General features: G+C 56.7%; 2 protein-coding genes across 3 annotated transcripts in view; one reads left to right on the top strand and one right to left on the bottom strand.

The window, feature by feature from the left end:
• Window positions 1-5,044, top strand: part of ACAN (aggrecan) — a 50,465-nt gene extending 45,421 nt beyond the window's left edge. For both annotated transcript variants that reach the window (XM_037510007.2, XM_037510006.2), the window contains 5 exons: window positions 2,403-2,561; window positions 2,862-2,944; window positions 3,726-3,870; window positions 4,298-4,480; window positions 4,815-5,044. In XM_037510007.2, the coding sequence (XP_037365904.1) occupies window positions 2,403-2,561; window positions 2,862-2,944; window positions 3,726-3,870; window positions 4,298-4,480; window positions 4,815-4,891 (647 nt within the window). In that variant the 3' untranslated portion in view covers window positions 4,892-5,044. The remainder of the gene's footprint in view (window positions 1-2,402; window positions 2,562-2,861; window positions 2,945-3,725; window positions 3,871-4,297; window positions 4,481-4,814) is intronic.
• A 7,023-nt stretch (window positions 5,045-12,067) lies between these two features.
• HAPLN3 (hyaluronan and proteoglycan link protein 3) lies at window positions 12,068-19,341 on the bottom strand. The gene is given in 7 exon segments (XM_037511437.1): window positions 12,068-12,354; window positions 12,941-13,243; window positions 13,727-13,982; window positions 13,984-14,096; window positions 14,838-14,994; window positions 15,239-15,417; window positions 19,320-19,341. Coding segments are annotated over 5 exon segments (1,083 nt in total). The 5' UTR covers window positions 14,962-14,994; window positions 15,239-15,417; window positions 19,320-19,341.
• Between the last annotated feature and the right edge of the window lie 420 nt (window positions 19,342-19,761).

Below are 19,761 nucleotides of genomic sequence, written 5' to 3'. Positions count from 1 at the left end.
TGTAAAGCACTAACCTCCAGGGCTCTGGCGGCCCCATCAAGGTGGTCCTTGGATCAGACTGAGGACAGAGCTGCCTCCCTGCATTTGTCTTTCTCGAAGGAGCTGTGGGTGGGGGTCCTGGTTCTTGCTCGGGCTGACTGCCATAGAGCTTCCCCCCAAGGCTGTGGCTCGTGTGCCCTCTGCGTGGCCCTGGTGTGGGCCCTCCAGCGAGAGTTCCGACTTGCCTGCCTGCGAGCCCCGCGCTGCCAGCATGCTCCGGCGGTGCATGAGCCGGCCCCACTGCATGTCACCTTCTTGACACCACGCTCTCCCACACGGCTGCCCGCCAGGCCACATGTGTGGTGCTTCCTTCCTTCCGCCCTCTCGTTGAAGGTGGAGGTGTGGCGGGGTGCATGGTGCCGCCTCCCGCTGGGCCAGGAAGCTCCTCTCCTGGCCCCGCCAGCCCTCTGCTGCTGCTCCTGGACCCAGCCCTGCCCCTGGTGCGTGTGCCAGGGTCACCCCAGCACCAGAATGGCCTCCTAGACTCCCTCTGCCCCCATGCTGAGAGCCCTCCCGCTCACAGGGGGAGGCCAGGATTGGGGCCATGTGCATCACTGCAGAGCTGGGGCAAGCAGGGCTCAAAACCATCTTCAGTGAGCTCAGGTTGGACACTCCACAAACTTCCAGAAAGCATCTGCAGCCCCTGGGAAGTCTCTCTTTGGTCCTTAGCAGCGTGGGGTGGGAGTTTGGAGCTGCATGTTCCGTGGGGGGCTGTTCAGGCTGCAGGCGGGTAGAGGGATGGAAGAAAAGGCCTGGACCCTCTCCTCCCGTACAGCTCCCTACCCTCACGTCTGCCCCAAGATCCCAAGAAGTGGGTGCGTGGGGTTGGGGCTGCGGTGGGGGAGGAAAACTACAAGGATTTCATCCCCAGGGTGCTGACATTCTTGCCACTTGGGAAGCAGGACCCAGCTGTCCACACAGACGGCAGCTCAGCCCTGGTGCCGCTCAGGCGGGGCAGGGCCCTCGTGGGTCTCTGATGGAGCAAAAGGGGGGACCATGTTGCAGGGCAGGGTCCTGGGCCTGGGCACCCACTCAACAGGGCCGCCTGTCTTCTCCAACCCTGAGCCCCACCCCCCACGATACCTCATGCCTGGGCTGTGGCCCTTCTTTTCTTCCAGTCTCCCAGAATCTGCCACTCTTCCCCAGAGCTGCCATCCTGCATGGCCTGGCCCCTGCCCAGCCCAGCTTCAGCCACGGGCCAGCCCTAGGATGTGCGCTCTGGCCGCCTCACGGGCTGGCAGCCACAGAGGCCCCCCCACCCCCACCCCGCCCAGGTCTTAGTCTCAGCCCTGGGGAAGAAGGCACTGGCGGCATCAGTGCACCTCCCCCTGCTGCCCCTCTTCCCTCCCAGGCTGCTGGCCTCCGACTCTGCTCCCCCAAGCGTCTCTTCTCCAGCCCTAAGCTTTGGCCCCTCAGGGCCGGGCCTTCCTTCTGGACAATGGGTGGCACCGGGCCTTGGAGAGGCCACCCTGCAGCCTGAGGGCTCTTGGCCTGTGTCTAAGTTGGAGGCCCAAGAGGCTTGGCCTGGGAGACCCCAGGGGAGGAGGGAAGAGAGGGCCCTGACACCCCTCTCGCTGCTGGGCTGGCAGATGCTAGTGGCTGTCTCTGAGGGGGAGCCCTGATTGTATCCCTGCCCCCGGCGTGAAGATTCCACCGGGCCCCCTCAAGGGCGCCTCTGAGTGTGTCAGTGGGGCCCATGGAGGCTCTCCACGCCCTCCTCCCGTCTGTCCCCATTTGTGGCTCCAAAGCTCCACGCGCCCCTCTCCAGAACGGAGACCCCCCTCCCCAGTGTGGGCTTGTGAGGAGAGTTGTCCCTTCCCCCACTCATCTGCCACTAGGAAGAAAGGAAAAAGCCGGAGCCTCAGGTTGGGCCGTGGCTGCCCTGCCCTCCTGGGACTGCGGACTCGAAGCTTCACACCTTTCAGACTCATCTGCCCCACCCAAGGGTGCCCCACCCAAGGGTGCGGCTCATGTCCCAGCACTGCCTGTTGTCTGCTGCTCTCACACCTCCCCTAGAGCCCCTCGAGCCCCCAAAGCACATTTTGCCTTAAACCTCAGAACCTCCCCCTTCCCACCTCTTTCTGCCTGGCCTCCCATCTCAGCCTGTCCCCACCCCAGCAGGCGTCAACAGGCAAAAGCTTCGGGGCGAGAGCAGGGAAAGCAAGGGGCAGTGGCATTGCCTGGGGGTGGAGATGCACCCTAAGGCTCCGGTGGCCAGGCCAGGCCCAACTTGAGCCTCTCCCCTTCTTGGGGGGCACAAGATTGAAGGTGGGGTGAAGGCAGGAACGGTGCCATCAGACAGGCGGCAGCCGCCATCCCCCGGTGACCCAGGCCCCTCTTCAAGCTCCTGACCTGTATTGCAGACCAGGAGCTGTGTGAGGAGGGCTGGACCAAGTTCCAAGGCCACTGCTACCGCCACTTCCCCGACCGCGAGACCTGGGTGGACGCCGAGAGCCGGTGTCGCGAGCAGCAGTCCCACCTGAGCAGCATCGTCACCCCGGAGGAGCAGGAGTTCGTCAACAGTGAGTTCAGGGGTCCTGGGGGCGGAGAGGAGGGTGGCGTCCCTGAGGATGAAGGGGCTCACTTGCAAGGCCTGAGCTCCCCGAGGGCAGGACCCAGGTCTTGGGACAAGGCCTCTGGCTGCGCCCAGGACAGCTCACTGCCTGTGACCCTGTGGCTGTCACCCGTCCAGCGTGCCTTGACAGAGTGCACGCCGGGCCCAGGCACCGGCTCCTAAGGGCCCACCTGCCTCCTCACAAGCTCAAGGTCCGCGCACACCCTTGGGGTGCCCGGCACTTGGCCAACACCAATCCTCTCTCCAGACAACGCCCAGGACTACCAGTGGATAGGCCTGAACGACAGGACCATCGAAGGGGACTTCCGCTGGTCTGATGGACACTCCCTGGTGCGTTCCCCTGGGCACCAGGAGGGCGGGGTGCAGAGGAGGGCATGGAGCCCTGGGAGATGCGCTCACAGCCAGAGCAGGCAGGGGTGGGCTGGCATCTGAGAGAGGGGACGTGTCTCTGTGTCTCTGGCTCTGGAGACCATAGTGGGAGGGGGAGGGGGTGTTGAGCGAGAAGCAGGAAGGAAAGAGGGGGTGAGGCAGGCAATGGACAAATGAAGGCAAACTACAGGAGGAGCCTCGGAAGCTTAAAGGGGCTCCTTGCCCCAGAGGGCTTGAGTCTACTCAAGAGAGAGACAGACAGACAGCAACTCGGGTGACAAGTGACTGATCCTTGCGGTAAATGCTGCAGGCCAGCGAGACCTGAGGGTCTCGGGAAAGGCCCTGAAAGAGAGTGATAAGGGTTGTCGGGGAGGGGCAGAGTTATCGCAGAGGGAAGTGGCCTCTGTCCTGAGCAAAGCTGCGGGCGTAGCCTGGGCGCGGTGGCCTGGCCCGCAGGTGCCCCAGCCAGGCAGCCTGTGTGGGCCCTGCTGTCCCAGCAGGAAGACGGGGCATCAGCTCATTCACGGGCCCTGTGACTCCTTGGGGCTCTCCGCCCTGAGATCTCCCACATGTGGGCGGTATGACCAGTTAGTGGAGGGTCCGTGGATCCCACAGCGCCAGGGTCCACCCGACCAGGCTCCCTGCAGCCTTTGTGGCACTGCCAGGAGAAGGGAGACCTGAGGGGCTTGGTGGAGAAGAGCAGGGGTCGGCTCTCCTCATTCTCCTCCACTCCCACCTGCAGCAATTTGAGAACTGGCGCCCCAACCAGCCCGACAACTTCTTCGCCACGGGCGAGGACTGCGTGGTGATGATCTGGCACGAGAAGGGCGAGTGGAATGATGTCCCCTGCAACTACCACCTGCCCTTCACCTGCAAAAAGGGCACAGGTGAGCCTCGCCTGGGAGAGGCCAGCAGGTGGCGTCAGAACTGTAGGCTGCCAGCGAGGCCCTTCTGGCGCCAGACAAGCAGGTTGAAGCTGCCCGGGGTGGGGGAGGCTCTCCAGTGCCAGCACCCCAGGGCGATGGTCAGGGCAAGCCCATTTCTAGGGACAGGGAGAGGGAAAAAGGCACGGGCCGGGGGCCAGCCCTCCCGCTCCACTGACACTGGCACAGGGCCTCACTGCCAGCGGTGCCAGGGCGGGAGCCGTTCTCCTGGGAGTTCCGACTGGGCATCCAGCCTAGAGTTCCCTTTCGCATGGTGCCTGGGGCTCTGGGTTGTCACGTCTCCACCAGGGCGGCCACACCCTCTCATCGCTGGTCCTGGTCATCCCAGAGGCCCCACGAGAGCCCTCACTGATGAGTATTTGCCCCCCAGTGGCCTGCGGAGAGCCCCCCACGGTGGAGCACGCCAGGACCTTTGGGCAGAAAAAGGACCGGTACGAGATCAACTCCCTGGTGCGGTACCAGTGCCATGAGGGCTTCGTCCAGCGCCATGTGCCCACCATCCGGTGCCAGCCCAGCGGGCAGTGGGAGGAGCCTCGAGTCACCTGCACAGACCGTGAGTGAGCACCCCGCTCCCCCTCCCTCGGCTCTGGGTTCCATTCTGCCAACCCGTCCTGCTCCCCACAGCGGTGACTGGCCCCCTCCCCGGGAGCCTGAGGGCCGCCTCCTGCCGGTCCTCGGGGCGGTGAGGCCAGGGACCAGCTCCCTCACAAGTCCCTGCCCCTGCCCCTGCCCCTTTGACCAAAGAAAAACCCAACCCTGGAAGCACTCAAGCCTCAGGCTGCCCCACAAGCCCGAGGTATCTGCAGGGGGCCCCCGGGTGGGGGCAGGCTTGCCCAGCCCTGTCTCCTTCCTGAGGGTCACCGGGATCATCCCACCCCTTTTCGCAGCCGCCACCTACAAGCGGCGACCACAGAAGCGGAGCTCCCGGCCCCCACGGCAGAGCTGGCCCGGCACGGCCCACTGAGGGGACCCCAGGACCACCCGGGATGCTGAGCCCAGGAGCCTCGCCAGGCCGCGCTGCACACACGGTGTCCTCTCCTTGTCGCTTTCTGTCATATAAGGAATTCCATTAAAGACGGCAAAAAACAAATCCCACATTGTGTCTGCGCCCACCCGCCCAGCCCCCAGTCGCCAAAAACGCATCTAATTCCCCCCAATGCCAAAGCAAAGCAAACATAACGTAAGCCATGGACTGAGCTAGAGACATTTCTCCAACCTCCCGTTGTGCCTTTCCAGAGACCCGCGCAGGGACAGGGGAGGGACGGGGCCGAGTTAAATAAAGAAGATATTTTTGTTTCCCGACTCCATGGACAGCAGTGCAATGGCCATTCATTGACCTCCAGGTAGAGCTGGGGGAGGGAGGAGGGCTCCGCCGAGGCCTGAGGCCCGGAGGCCAGAACCGCAGCGAATGTACTGGAGGGAAAGGAGCTGAGGGCGCCGCCTGCGTGTGCTCCCCCGGACTGGCCCCAGCCACCGGGGGTCCCAGCTGTGTGGGGGCGGTCCCTCTGCGGGTCCCCCGGCCAGCACCTCTCACCAGAGTCTGCCACCCCAGCAGGTGTCGATCTCGGCAGGGCTGGGTGGGGGACCCGTCTCTCCCAGTGGGGGTGCCCCCCACCCCTCCCCTCCCCCCACCCCCGGGACCGTGCAGGCACCAGGGTTCCGCACACCTATTTATATTTTTGAAAACTGAAGATTATGATAATTATAATAATAATAAAGACATTGGAAGAGACGGATTTCTTTTCTTTTCCCTTCTTTTTTTTGGTTGAAGGAGAAGGCAGCCGTGGGCCAGGGCCCTGAGTGCCCCTTGGGAGGGGTGGTGGCAGGGAGGCACCCCGATCAAATGCCCGCGTTGGTGTGAACCCCATCTGCACAGCCCAGACAGCCCCAAATGCTGTCGCGCTTTTCCAGAGGGGTTGATGGGTTCTGTGTGTGCGTGTGTAAGTGTGCGAAGGAATGTGTGCACATGTGCATTTGGCACAGTTGAGGAACAGCTGCAGAAGGTGGGTGACTGCTATATAGTTCGTTCTTTGCTCCCCCAGTTTGCCACTCAAAGGGAAGTGGGGGTGGGGGCAGACTGAGCCCAAGGACAATCGGGATGTATAAGGGGGATGCAGCTGCTGCCTGAAAACGGGGTCCGGCTTGCATGTCCTGGGGTAACCGTCCAGCTGGCCGCTAGCGATGGCTGTCGGGTGGGACCACAGGGCACCAGCCATGCTTCCCCAGACTCACACACCTGCGAGAGAGGAGGCCAGGTGGGCACCACCCCCGCCCTGAGACTGAGGGGCTGAGTCTGCCCGTGTGAACATGCAGGGGCGCTGGTGAGTGGGCCGGTGAGTGGGTCAGCACCTTTCCAGGAGCGTGGGTTAAGTATTGGGCAGTGACTCCACATGCACCAGGTTACCCACAGCCCTGAAGCAAGAGTGGAGGAGCGAGGGGCAGCGAGGTCGGGCCCAGCAGCCAGCTAACCAATCACTAGTGAACTGGTCACTGGGAGAGCCGCTGTGTCCATGGTGTTCAGACTTGAGCCTGGTCTGAATCCGGAGCCCTGTGCTAACCTGGAGGGCAGGTCCAGGGGGCCCAGGAATCTGTGTCGCCCCCAGGGAGGTGGCTGCAGCCTGCCAGCTTGGGAGGCGCTGGGCCTCGTGCAGCAGCGACTGAACAGGTGACTGTCAGGGGAGCCTCCACGGAGGCAAGAGCCCCAATTCCTGGGGCTGGAGGGGAGGCAGAGAGAGCTGGACCCAAGACCCCTGGCCTCCGAGATGCTCTGGGGCACAGCCACATGGTTAGGGCGCGAGGACAGTGGGGAGCAGGCTGGGGTCGGCGGGAGGGAGGGGAGGCAAATCCAGAAGCAAGTCACCTGAAGGTGCTGTCCACGGGGTCTCCGGTCCCCCCAGAGATGGACCCCACCCGCCTGTGATGTCTGGGGTCAGACTGTCCCCTGCGCCCACAGGGAGGGAGCTGGGCCCTGGGGTTGGAGGAGACAGAGGAGGCCGGGGAGGGGAAGGGGCACAGCACCATTTACTGTCCAGAGAGTGCACACCTGAGCCTGCTCCCCAGCCAGGGGGAATGAGAACACCACTAAGGGGAAGCAGGAGGGAAGGGGGTGGGGTGGGGAATTCCTCCCCAGATTTCACAAGTGCCAAGGGCCTGCTGCCATCAGTAGCGTGGCAAAAACGTAGGAGGGGGCCAGAGACTTAAGGCCCAAAACCCAGCCCAGAGGCACTTCCCCACCCCCGGGCCAAGTCAGGGAGCCCACCCTGGCCTCAGCCCCCTGGGGTGGTGAGAGGGGCAGGACTCAGGGACGGCAGAGAGCCCCAAGGCCCCATCAACCCCAAGTGCCGTAGAGGAGAGAGGCAGGCAGGCTCCTGGAGGGGGAAGCTTTGGGGTACCCACCTGAATAAAAGGAGGGTTTGGGATCTGTTGGATGTACCAAAAATGGTAATTTTTTTTAAAGATTTACTTATGCACACAAGTGTTGTGGTACAGGCCAGAGATACAGGGAGTGAGAGGATTCACCAGAGACAGAGTGGGGAGCAGAACAGTGGGCGAGACAGGAGAAGTCTGTTTGGCCATATTGTTGTAGAAATAAATTCTAGCCTTTCACCCAGGCAGAGGAAGAACAAGCGGTACTTCAGGAATGGTGAGGCCACAAGAAGCTTTATTACTCAAGCATGAGATCCCAGACCTGGGGAGCCCTGTAAGGCCTGAGCACCAGTTTAAAGACCAAGGGTTCCTTTTTTTTTTTTTTTAAATAATAAATTTTATTTTTATATTCCCCCATACAACTGCACATGCCCCATTCTGGCCCCAATCCCTCCCCTCCCGGCCCCCACCCCCCAAAAAGTGTCTCTGGTTCATAGTTTTTTGTTGATTTTGATTTTCACTTTCTTATAGTTATTCATTTTCCTGATCCCTTATTTAAGTTTTCTAGATTCCTGCTATGAGTGAGACCATCCGGTATTTTTCTTTTTCTTTTTGGCTTACTTCGCTGAGCATGATCCCTTCCAGCGCCATCCATGTTGCTGCAAACTGCATGTGTTTATCTTTTTTGAATGCTGAGTAATATTCCATTGTATATATGGACCACATCTTCTTGATCCAGTCATCTATTTTTGGGCATTTGGGTTGTTTCCAAAGCTTAGCTATTGTAAACAGTGCTGCTATAAACATAGGGGTGCAGGTGCTCTTTGGAATTGATGTTTCTGTGTCCTTTGGGTAAATACCTAGGAGTGGAATTGCTGGATCCTATGGAAGCTCTATGTTTAGTAGGTCCAGAAATCTCCACACAGCTCTCCACAGTGGTTGGACCAGTTTGCACTCCCACCAACAGTGCAGAAGAGTTCCTTTTTCTCCACACCCTCGCCAACATTTGTTGTTGCTAGTTTTTTTAATATGTGCCATTCTCACTGGTGTGAGATGGTATCTCATGGTAGTTTTGATTTGCATTTCCCTGATGACAAGTGATGTTGAACATTTTTTCATATGCCTGTTGGCCATTTGCATTTCCTCTTCAGAGAAGTTTCTTTTTAGCTCTTCTGCCCATTTTTTGACTGGGTTATTTTCTTTGTTGTTGTTGAGTCTCATCAGCTCTTTGCAGATTTTTGTGATCAGTCCTTTATCATTAGTGTTGGGTGCAAAAATGTTCTCCCAGTTGGTGGGGTTTCTCTTTGTTTTTGTTATTGTCTCTTTTGCTGTGCAGAAGCTCTTTAATTTGATGTAGTCCCAGCTGTTTATCTTTCTCTTCACTATCACTGCTTTGGGTGATGTGTCTGTAAAGATGTCTTTGATATGCAGATCACGTAGTGTTTCACCTATATTTCCTCTATGTATTTTATGGTTTCAGGTCTTATGTCTAGTTCTTTAATCCATTTTGAGTTGATTTTTGTGTATGGTGTGAGGTAGTGGTCAAGCTTCATTCTTTTGCATGTAGCGACCCAGTTTTCCCAGCACCATTTATTGAACAAACTTTCTTTGCTCCAATGCATAGTCTTTGCTCCTTTGTCAAAGATTAGTTGACCATAGATCTGTGGGTTTATTTCTGGATTTTCTATTTGATTCCATTGGTCTGTATGTCTGTTCTTGTTCCAATACCATGCAGTTTTGATGATTATGGCTTTGTAGTAGAGTTTGAAGTCTGGGAGTGTGATGCCTCCATTTCCTTCTTTTTTTTTCAGTAGAGCTTTGGCTATTCGGGGTTTTTGGTGATTCCATATGAATTTCATCAATAATTGTTCTATTTCTTTGAAGAATGACCAAGGGTTCCTTTTATACACAACTGTGACCATATTTGTTACAGTGACAGCACCGTGTTTCGGCAGGCACAACCATTTGTGCTGTTACACTCTTATTCCTTTATACTGGAGAACTCATACGTAAACACGTTTTGTTTCATACCTTTAGGTGAGATAATGAAGTTTAGTTTTTCTAAAGCAAGCAGCAAAAATGTGCCAAAAGCTCATCAAGTCAACAAATTTTCATTATTAAACTTATACATCCTCAGTTTTATAGAACTATACTATTATTTAAATAATGATAAAAAGAACACATTTAAGATAGAGATGCCAACTGTCACTGTGGTTATAACCATACCATCACTCCTTTTCCGGGAGTTCCAAGGTTCCTGACCAAAACCAAATGAGACCCTTGAGGCCTCCCTGAGACGTGATCAGCCTCTCCTTCTACTACTCTGGGTAGGCCACATGGGAGCCAGGGTCCCGGGACCTCGCCTGATCCGACGTCGGCACCAAGTCCTGGCCTCACTCAGCCCTTTGGAGGTCAGGCTGGGACAGCATTGTGGGGGCTGGGCAGGAGCAACCAAGTCAGAGTCCAGGCTTCTCTTCCTTGGCTCTCCTTCCCCTTCCCCACTCCGCGTCCTCCTGATCTGATGGCTCAAAGGGCCAACACACCAAAACGTTGTAGAAATAAATTCTAGCCTTTTACCAGGCAGAGGAATAACTAGCGGTACTTCAGGAATGGTGAGGTCGGAGCAGCTTTATTACTCAAGCATGAGGTCCCAGCCCTGGGGAGCCTGAAATATATGAGCCACCTGTTTAAAGACTAATTGTTGGGGCCTCCCCGGTGGCGCAGCGGTTGAGCGCTGGGTTGCAAAGCTGCCCGCGGCCTCTGCGGCGCCGGTTCGATCCCCGGCTGCTCCCCAACCACTGGAGGAGGGTCCCACATGGTGCGCAGACCTCTCCTGCCGCCCGCTGCTCCCCTCAGCAATGTACTTCGGTCCTTCTGCCTGCTCTGCTCCCTGCTCTGGCTCTGGTGAATTCTCTCACCCTCCCGCGCTTCTGACTGTACCCAGTGCATGTATAAACAAAACAAAAAAACAAACAAACAAATAAATAAATAACATGCCTCTATTAAAAAATATATATATAAAGACCAATGGTTGGGACCTCCCTGGTGCTGCAAGGTTTAAGAAGCAACCTATGAAGCTGTCTGCAGACACTGCAGCATGAGCTCGATCCCCTGCCGGCCAGGGAGCAACATACATAGCATGCAGACAGCTCCTGACTGGCTCGCTGCTCCCCTCGGCAGTGTACTTTGGTCAATCTGCCTATTCTATTCCCAAATATTTAAAAAATAAAGACCAAGAGTTCCTTTTACACACAAATGTACCCATACCTATTACACTGAGAGCACCGTGTTTCAGCAGGCACAACCATTTGCGGCAAAGTCCCCAGACAAGGGGCAAGGCAAGGGGGGAAAGATGCAGGCATTCGGGGATGGCCTTGGAGAGAGACCAGCTTGGCCGGCTGCCCGACCTAGTAGGTAAGAATGCTGAGCCCCTGGCCGTGAATCTTGAAAGGGGAGGAGCTGTAAGTCAGCAAACTTACTGATGACGCCTGCGTTGGAGTGTTCATTGTACCTGGGCTGGCAGTTTTGTTGGCATCTTTATCATATTCATAGTGATGTGCTTAATCCCTTGCGTACCAGGGAGGCCCCAAAAATAGTAATTTTTTTTTTCAAGAAATGTCTGAGAAGTCTAAAAATCCTGAAACCAGTCTAAAAATCTAAAAATCTAAAAACCACCTGTAGGGTGAGGTAAAAGATATTAGACTTTTCTGTCCTCCTACTGTCACAGGGGGGTCCCCAGGAAAGGGGGAGGTTCCAGGTTTCCTGCCCCACCCAAAAGGAGGGTGGAGCTGAGCAGGGAGAGAAGAAACTGCAGAGGAGACTGAGGAAGGAAGGAAGCAGGATGGAGCCAGAAGGAGACCTGGGGGAGGCACATGAAATGGAGTGACATGTGAAGAATCTACGCTCAGCTTTTGGTCGTGGATGGGGTGACACAGATGTGGGTGAGACCCGTGGGGAGGTGACATTGGTGGGTTTTGTCTTGATTTTGATTTTACTCTTTTCCCTTCAGACTTGTCTGGTTGTTTCTGATCCTTTTCTGTGGGTCCCCACTGGAAGGTGCTTTAGACTTGGGGCAGGCTTTGGGGCCTTGCTCTGGGCCAATCCTGCTTGGATGGACTTTTACCCACGAGGGGACGGGGAACTTTGGGTGCTTCACTTAGAAACTAGATTCTTTGCCTTTCCTGTGTTGTTTCCTAATTGTATTAAAGTTCCTTCCCACTAACGTCTCATATGTTTTGTGTGGATGCAGCGGATGGCAGAGCCTATTTAGAGCAGGCAGGTTTGGGGGGTCTGGGCTGCGCCTCTCCTCTCCTGTAACACCGCCCTTAGGATGGATGACGGAACCCTGCGATCCTGAATGCACACCTGATGGTGGGCACCTGGAATAGGGGGTGGGCATAGGTAGATGGGATTCACCCGGGCATAGACTGGGCTTTTAAGGGCGGCGTCACGGGGATGCCAGCAGAAACCGAGAAGCAGAACCCTGAGAGCAGATAGAGAAGCAGAGACCACCAGAGAACGCCGGAGAGACCAGAAAGAGTGAAGACTTGCTGGGGGGCTGGGAGGCCTGCCAGACTCCCTGACCCCCAGAACTCCTGCCTGCCGTGTACCTGGAAAATCCCAATAAAAGCCTGCGAAAGCCACCGAGGGCTCCAGGACCCTCTCCTCCTTACCCCGTCTGCTGGATCAGAAAACCTGCCCTGTGTCTGCCATCTACATCACCCAACCCAGTAAACAGGGCCCAGAGGTGGCGGGGGGTGGGGGGGCAGACGGCCTAGCGGGGCCGGTAGCAGTACACCCCGTAACGGTGGCTCTGTGGGTCCGGGAAGCCAAAGCTCCGGACGCCGGGCTCCAGGGACCCGCAGTTGGGGCGTGGGTGAGTCACGGGGTAGCGGACACTGCCATCCGCCAGCCAGCCAGCATCACAGCGGTCCAGGCCCTGGAAATGCCAGGCGGCGAAGAGCTGGCCCACTTTGGCGATCTGGGCATCATCTTCCCAGCAGGCTTCCCAAGCCTCCGCCAGAGTCAGCTTCTTGGGGTACTCCAGATAGTACACCTTCCCTGCAGGAAAGGCGGTGTGAGGGCCGGGCAGCAGAGAGGGCAGCTGAGATGGCAGCTGGGGCAGGGGACAGCTGAGCCTATCATCAGTGCAGACATCACCCCTTTAGCTGGCCCCCTAAAGTCTGACAACTGTCTGAGCCTGAGAGCTGCCATGCTAAGTGTCTTAGTGGGCACTTTGCGGGGGGGGACTTCCCAGTCCTCACCCCCTCTCTGGGGGCTCCATCCCACCAGCCACGGGGTAGGGAGCTCTCCAGTCTCGTCTGGGTCCCCAGTCCTCCCCTGGCTGCACTCTGGGTGGCATCCCACCTCTGACTGGCAGGACCGATCAAGCAGGTGTCTTGTCCTCACAGCCACTGCCTAAGCACCTACTGTGTGCCAGCGCATGTCTACAGCTCTGGGTCAATTTGCCTTTAACTAGTTTATCACCCATGGAATGCAGCTCTTGGTGATGCCGGGATCCTGGTCTGGCCCAGAGCAGGCACAGCAGCAAAGCACACAGAGTTGGGGGGAACTGGTTTCACCATGGTGGAGCCCCAGACAGACCTACAAATGGAGGTGGCCCGGCGCAAGCAGGGCAGCTGTTCACCTTTGAGGGCCACAGCGAAGCAGAAGACATCATAGCGGTGCAGGTGGGGGAGGCGGGGGCCGTATCTGCGCAAGCCGGGCGCCAGGCCCAGGCCTCCACAGGGTTCCCGCGGCCGCGTGATGGGGTACTGCACCGAGGCGTCTCGCAGCCAGCCTGCGTTGCACCAGTCCAGACCCTCCTTCCAGGCACGGAACAGCTGCTCGAAGGAGGCCACGGCCGCCCCCTGTTTCCTACAGGCGCGCTGGGCCTCGGGGAAGGTGAGTTGGTAGCGTCCCTGGCAGGGCTGGTATGGAAAGACCACACCTGGGGAGGGAGGGAAGAAGGGCCCTGGAGGTCAGGGAGGTCCTGGGGTGGGGGCCAGGGTTTGGAGTCACAATTCACCATCTGTGTTTGAAATGTCACCCTCATAGAAGGCTTTGAAATCTCTGGGATGCAGTCCTCCTTGGGGTCTGGACTGCTGGGACTCTCCTCTAAGCAGGCGGCCAGGGGTCTGAGGAGATCCTGGCCTCGCACCCCAACCTCACCTGGGGAGGGAGGCAGGGTCCCTGACACAGCCAGGCTACGGGCCGGAGAGGCCTGTGGGCCTGGACAAGCAGCCCGAGAGGTCCTGTGTCTCCAGCGCAGTCTATGCCTAGTTTCTTCCCCATCCCAGTCCTGGCAGCCCCAGGAATGGTGGGAGGGCGCCCCGTTTCTCTGGCTGCTGCTGTGTCCCCACACAAATGATTCTCACGAGCTCAGGGATGTGCTCCCTGCAGCCCCCTGGCCCCGGCCCCAGCTAGGCCTCACCTTGCAGCTCCAGCTCCAGCAAGCCACTCTGGTCCTCCTGCCTGTCAACAACCTCGCAGCGGTAGCGCCCGCGGTCCTTTCACCGCAGGTCCCGAATCTCCAGCGAGGCGTCCCCCTGGCCGCCCTGCTGCAGGCGTACCCGGCCGTGGTAGTCCCCAAAGGAGCGGTATCTTGGCCCGACAGCCACCAGGACGTGCTGGTCAGGGGCTCCATTCTCCGACAGCTTCCACCACTTGATGAGTACGGGCTGGGGGGGGTGCCAGGGCCGGCTCATAGTGGTAGCAGCAGGGCAGGGTCACGTTGTCCCCCGGGTGGAAGAACTGGGGCTCCTTCGGGATTTCCAGTTTCAGGTTTTTGCTGCTGAGGGGGCCTGGGGGGAGAGTGGGGTGCAGGTGAGGCTCTGCTGCAGTGAATGCATCCTCTGAGCAGGGCCACCCTCCCACCCCCACGCCAGGCTCCGGTGTTGGATTGCACAGAAGACTCTGAGACAGGAGTGGCAGGGCCTGTGGCAGTGGAGAGGTCATGCCCCCACTTTCCTTAGCAGAGATGTCTGAGGCCTCCAGCTGAAGTCAGTGTCCCCCTAGGTCATAACCCAGACAGCACTCCACAGCCACGCAGGCGCACAGCCACCACCAACTCAGAACACTGTTCTACGAAGTGACTAGGGTGATCAAAAGCCACACCAAGCGCAGGAGGAGGGAACCGAGGGTCTTAGGGGCTGCCCCCTGCAGTAGGTGCTCGAAGCCACAAAGCTCACGAGAGGCAACATCCAGATCAAAGTCACATCTGTCTCACCCTGCCCTCCTTTCCCCTTGGGGAGACCAGGGGAGGTCATGTTTAAACCACATCTTGAAAAGTGGGCAGGACTAAAAGGCACCAGGGCTTGTCCTGTAAGGCCGGGGGCGCCCTGCCCAGGGGGTAGCAGACTCAGGCACGGAGCCATCTCCTGCACTGTCGTAGAAGGAGGCTGGTGCACAGCCAGGGCCCATGGGAAGGGGCTGCCGTCTTCACGCCCCATCCCAGTCCAGGCCTGGAGCCTGAATTTTTTGGCAGGAGGCAGAGGAGATCTTAGCACCTTGTGGAGCAGAGCCTGGCCAGAGAGGCCACCCACCTTGATGGGACTCAGAGGGCACGCCCTGGCCGACAGAGCTGTTGCGGCTACTTAAGTCCCCAGAGTAGGCATCGGTGGCCGGGAACAGCAGCAGCAGGGGCAGCAGCAGGAGCAGCAGGCACATGGTGTCCTGGGCAGGCCAAGGGTCTGGGGCAAACTGGGAAAAGGAGAAACATAAACCAGTAAGAGAGCCCCGCTACAGGGGCTGGGACCCCTGGTCCTTCACCCATCTGGAGTAACCTCTGCCTTCCAGGCACACCCAGGGAGCCAAGAGGATGCTGAGAAGAACTGGAGGGACCCCCGTGCCAGGGGACTGTACCCCCCAGACTAGGGGGCGAAAGCAAACCAACAAATCCTCAGGAGGTGTGAGGAGGCAGCAAGGGACCATGGAGAAAACTAACCAGGAAGGTGTGACGGTATCAACAGTTTAAAGCACAGGCTTGAACGTGGCGGACATAAGCAGCGTTTGCTGGGTGCTGCCTGATGACTCCCGCGCGGCCTGTTTCATCAGCTCCAAGGCCTCTGGCACCAGAAATCAGGAAGCTTTTGTAGTAGGAGGCTGCCGGGTCCCACAGAGCACCTGACATTTAAATATCCACAGAGTTAGCGAGGGGCCAGGTGGTGATGGCCGTGCCTCCTGGCATGTGTGAGCTCAGGTGTGCACAACCACGTGCACAAGCACACACACACATGCGAGGTGGAGACAGAGGCAGAGGCTGGTGTGGTGTGGCCACAGCACAAGGGTGTCAGCAGCCACCAGAGGCTGGAAGAGGGGCCTCCCTGGTGGCGCAAGAGGTTAAGCACCGCACTGTGAAGCCATCCACAGCCTCTGTAGCATGAGTTCAATCCCCGGCCGGCCAGGGAGCAACCCACATGGCGCAGCAGACCTCTCCTGACTCTCCCGCTGCTCCCCTCAGCAGGGTATTTCAGTCAGTCTGCCTGTTCTGTTCCCCACTCTGTCGCTGGTGACTCCTCTCATCCCCCACATCTCTGGCCGGTACCCCAGCTCTTGTATGCATAAATAAATAAATCTTTTTTTTAAAGATTTATCTATTTTTATTCATTTATTTATACAAGCACTGGGTACAGTCAGAAGCGCGGGAGGGGGAGAGAATTCACTAGAGCCAGAGCGGGGAGCAGAGCAGGCAGAAGGACCGAAGTACACTGCTGAGGGGAGCTGCGGGCAGCAGGAGAGGTCTGTGCGCCATGTGGGACCCTCCTCCTGTGGCCGGGGAGCAGCCAGGGATCGAACCGGCGCTGCAGAGGCTGCGGGCAGCTACGCAACCCAGCGCTCAACCGCTGCGCCACTTGGGAGGCCCCCCGAGACAAATTACTTTTACCGTTTTGTATGAAACAGCCCAAGAAGTTCTGTACTTGCTGCAGTGGGTCTTGCTGCCTCAGCCAGATAAGACACTGGCAAGCAGCTAAGAAAACAATCCAGTCAAAAAATGGGCAGAAGAGCTAAAAAGAAACTTCTCTGAAGAAGAAATGCAAATGGCCACCAGGCATATGAAAAAATGTTCAACATCACTTGCAGTCAGGGAAATGCAAATCAAAACTACAATGAGATACCATCTCACACCAGGATGGCACATATTAAAAAAAACTAGCAACAGGGCCTCCCAAGTGTCACAGCGGTTGAGCGCTGGGTTGCAAAGCTGCCCGCAGCCTCTGCAGCGCTGGTTTGATCCCTGGCTGCTCCCCGGCCACCAGAGGAGGGTCCCACATGGCGCGCAGACCTCTCCTGCCGCCCGCTGCTCCCCTCAGCAGTGTGCTTCGGTCCTTCGGTTCTGCTCCCTGCTCTGGCTCTGGTGAATTCTCTCACCCTCCTGCGCTTCTGACTGTACCCAGTGCTTATATAAATAAATAAATAAATAAATCTTTTTAAAAAAATTAGAGAAGAAACATTAAAAAAAAAAACTAGCAACAACAAATATTGGCGAGGATGTGGAGAAAAAGGAACTCTCCTGCACTGCTGGTGGGAGTGCAAACTGTTCCAACCACTATGGAGAGCTGTGTGGAGATTTCTGGACCTACTAAACATAGAGCTTCCATAGGATCCAGCAATTCCACTCCTAGGTATTTACCCAAAGGACACAGAAACTCAATTCCAAAGAACACCTGCACCCCTATGTTTATAGCAGCACTGTTTACAATAGCTAAGCTTTGGAAACAACCCAAATGCCCAAAAATAGATGACTGGATCAAGAAGATGTGGTACATATACACCATGGAATATTACTCAGCAATCAAAAAAGATAAACACATGCAGTTTGCAGCAACATGGATGGAGCCAGAAGGGATCATGCTCAGCGAAATAAGCCAGAAAGAAAAAGAAAAATACCAGATGGTCTCACTCATAGCAGGAATTTAGAAAACCTAAATAAGAGACCAGGAAGAAGACTAATCAATACAAAGTAAAAATCAAAATCAACAAGCAACTATAAAACAGAGACACACTACGGGGGGGGGGGAGGGATGGGGAAAGGAAGGACTAGAGTCAAAATAAGGGAGGGGGGTGCAATTGTATGCAGAATATAACCAAAATGAAAATGCATACATTGTGCAAAGATGAAAAAAGATGTAAGAATTACATAAAATAAAATATTTAAATAAAAAAAAAAAAAGAAAAGGGCTTCACACCATAGGGCCGAAGCTCAAAGAGCCTCACACCGTGGGGCTGAAGAAAAGGGCCTCACGCCATGGGGCCGAAGACTTTTTTAAAGAGCCTCACTCCATGGGTCTGAAGATTAAACATCCCTTTGTTTTTTGTTCTTGCTCATAATAAGAAAGAACTTCTCGGCAAATACATTGGGCAATAAATTATACGTATAAGAATATTGTAAATGCATGGCATGGAGAATTATCTTCTTAAAAATTAAGCACTGAATAATTTGGCCGACTTGACAATGGGAAATAATTATTGTGCAAGGGCATGCCTGATAAGCAACCCAGAGCTGGCCACAATTTTCCTTATATGGGAGTTCCGTACAGAAGCCTTCTAATGATTCATAAAGTTGATTATGCTAGGAGTTTCTAGATAGAAAAAAGTTCTGAAAACTGATAACCAGGAAGCAACTGGTCTCTAGCTGCAGGCCATATAGATAGAGGAGTCTCCTGATATTGTAGCCTTGGTGGATAGGGATGTACCAAGGACCATTAGCTGTCTTAGGGAGTTGTTTAGGCTGAAATGAGTCTCAGTTTTAATTATCTATTAACTTTAAAGGTCACCTCTTTTCTCAAAACACATAGGCGCCAAATGTCTATGGGAAAGGAATGTACTGATTGTTTCTGTTTTGCTTCTATGCATACGATGATGTAATCCTACCGCTTGCCTTAATATATAAAGACCAGCTGAGACCCTCAGGAGGAGACACTTGCACCAAATAGAGTGTCTATGTCTGCCTCACTCCTCTCCCCTCAGTTCTCAAGTTTGGCCGACGCTGTCTCATCCTTTCAGGGACACCTGACCCGACATTTTGCCGGAGCTGATCTTCAACATGTAGTCACTTACTTGGACCTTGATCTGGAAGTTCAAAGCATTGCACACATTCCACCAGCCTGGCCAGGGGCAAGAAATTGACATTGTGCCTGAGGGAACCCGGACCCAGTGGAAAAGCGGATTTCAAAACAGCATTCCCAGGGGGCTGCCCAGTTGCAGAGTAGATGATGTCCCAGGGACACCACTGGAAACTGAGTCACAGGTTGTTGGAGGGCCACCTGGCAAGATGATGGCAGAAATAGGTCCTTCTGGGCCTCCCTGGTGGCACAGGGGTTTCAGACAGCGCTATCAAGCTAATGGCAGTCACCACAGAATGATCCGGGCGGCCAGGAAGCTACCCACATTGCACAGCAGACCTCTCCTGACTTGCCCACTGCTCCCCTCAGCTGTGTACTTTGGTCAATCCGCCTGTTCTGCTCCCCGCTCTGGCTCTGGTAAATTCTCTCACCCTCCCGTGCTTCTGACTGTACCCAGTGCTTGTATAAATAAATTAATTTTAAAAAACTCTCTAAAAAATTTTAAAAAAAGAAGAAGAAAAGTAGGTCCTTCCTGGCCCCTCCTGAGCCCTAAATCCCTCCCTAAGCAATTGAATCGCCCACCCAAGGTGCGGCCCGCTGCCCTCCCCATCCCTTCTGGTCCTTCTCGCTTATCCCCAAAGGCAGAAAAACCCCCGCAACGCTGGGCCTGAGGCCCTCGGGCACCCACTGTGCGGGCCTAGGCCTACGCCCAGAGCCTGCTAGGGGAGCCCGAGAGGTTCCGGTCCCCGGCCGCCACCGCGCAGGGGTCCCCAGCCCCTTCCAGGGTTCCCGCAGCCCCTGGAGCCTGCCACAGACTCCCCGGGTGAGAGGACGCGGCAGCGCGGGGCCTTGCAGGGCCGGGACCGGACTAGGCAGGCGGGGTGGGCTGCGGGTCCCGGGCGGGCGCCGGGCCGCGGTGGCCTCGGCCCGGGATCTCACGGGAATCACCTCCTCCCCGCGCACCGGAGGGTCACGCGAGTCGGCGCCTGCGTCCAGGCCTTGCTGCCGCCCTCCCCTTGGGCGTCGCTCCGGGGCGATCGCCGCGCGGCTCCCTCCGGCTGCGGAGTGACCGGCGCAGTTGCCAGGGGCAGCCGGAGGCGTTAAGGAAGGGGAGGAGCGGGCCTGACCCCTGTGAGCCAATGCCCAGTTCTGCGCAAAAGGAGCCCAAAGTGTACGTCATCACTTCGGTCACGTGGCCCCCCAGGCAGTTCCTCCACGGCTGGAGCAAGGGCGGGAGAGGGGGAGGGGAAGGGGAGGGGAGGGCAGGGGAAGGGGGGAGGAGGGGGGACGGTGGTCACAATGTGTCCGGCTCCAAGGATTCAGGCGGACGTGGCTGTGAGAGTCTCAAGCCAGGAAGGAAGCCACGTCGAGGAAGCGGTGAGGCTCCGGCCGTCGCTCCTCAAAG

This window comes from Talpa occidentalis, unplaced genomic scaffold (assembly GCF_014898055.3).
Source record: "Talpa occidentalis isolate TD23 unplaced genomic scaffold, MPIMG_talOcc4v2.1 talOcc4.14, whole genome shotgun sequence".
In the NCBI taxonomy this organism is placed as follows: Eukaryota; Metazoa; Chordata; class Mammalia; order Eulipotyphla; family Talpidae; genus Talpa; species Talpa occidentalis.
Note: the sequence above shows the minus strand (reverse complement) of the source record. Positions and strands in the feature narration are given on the sequence as shown.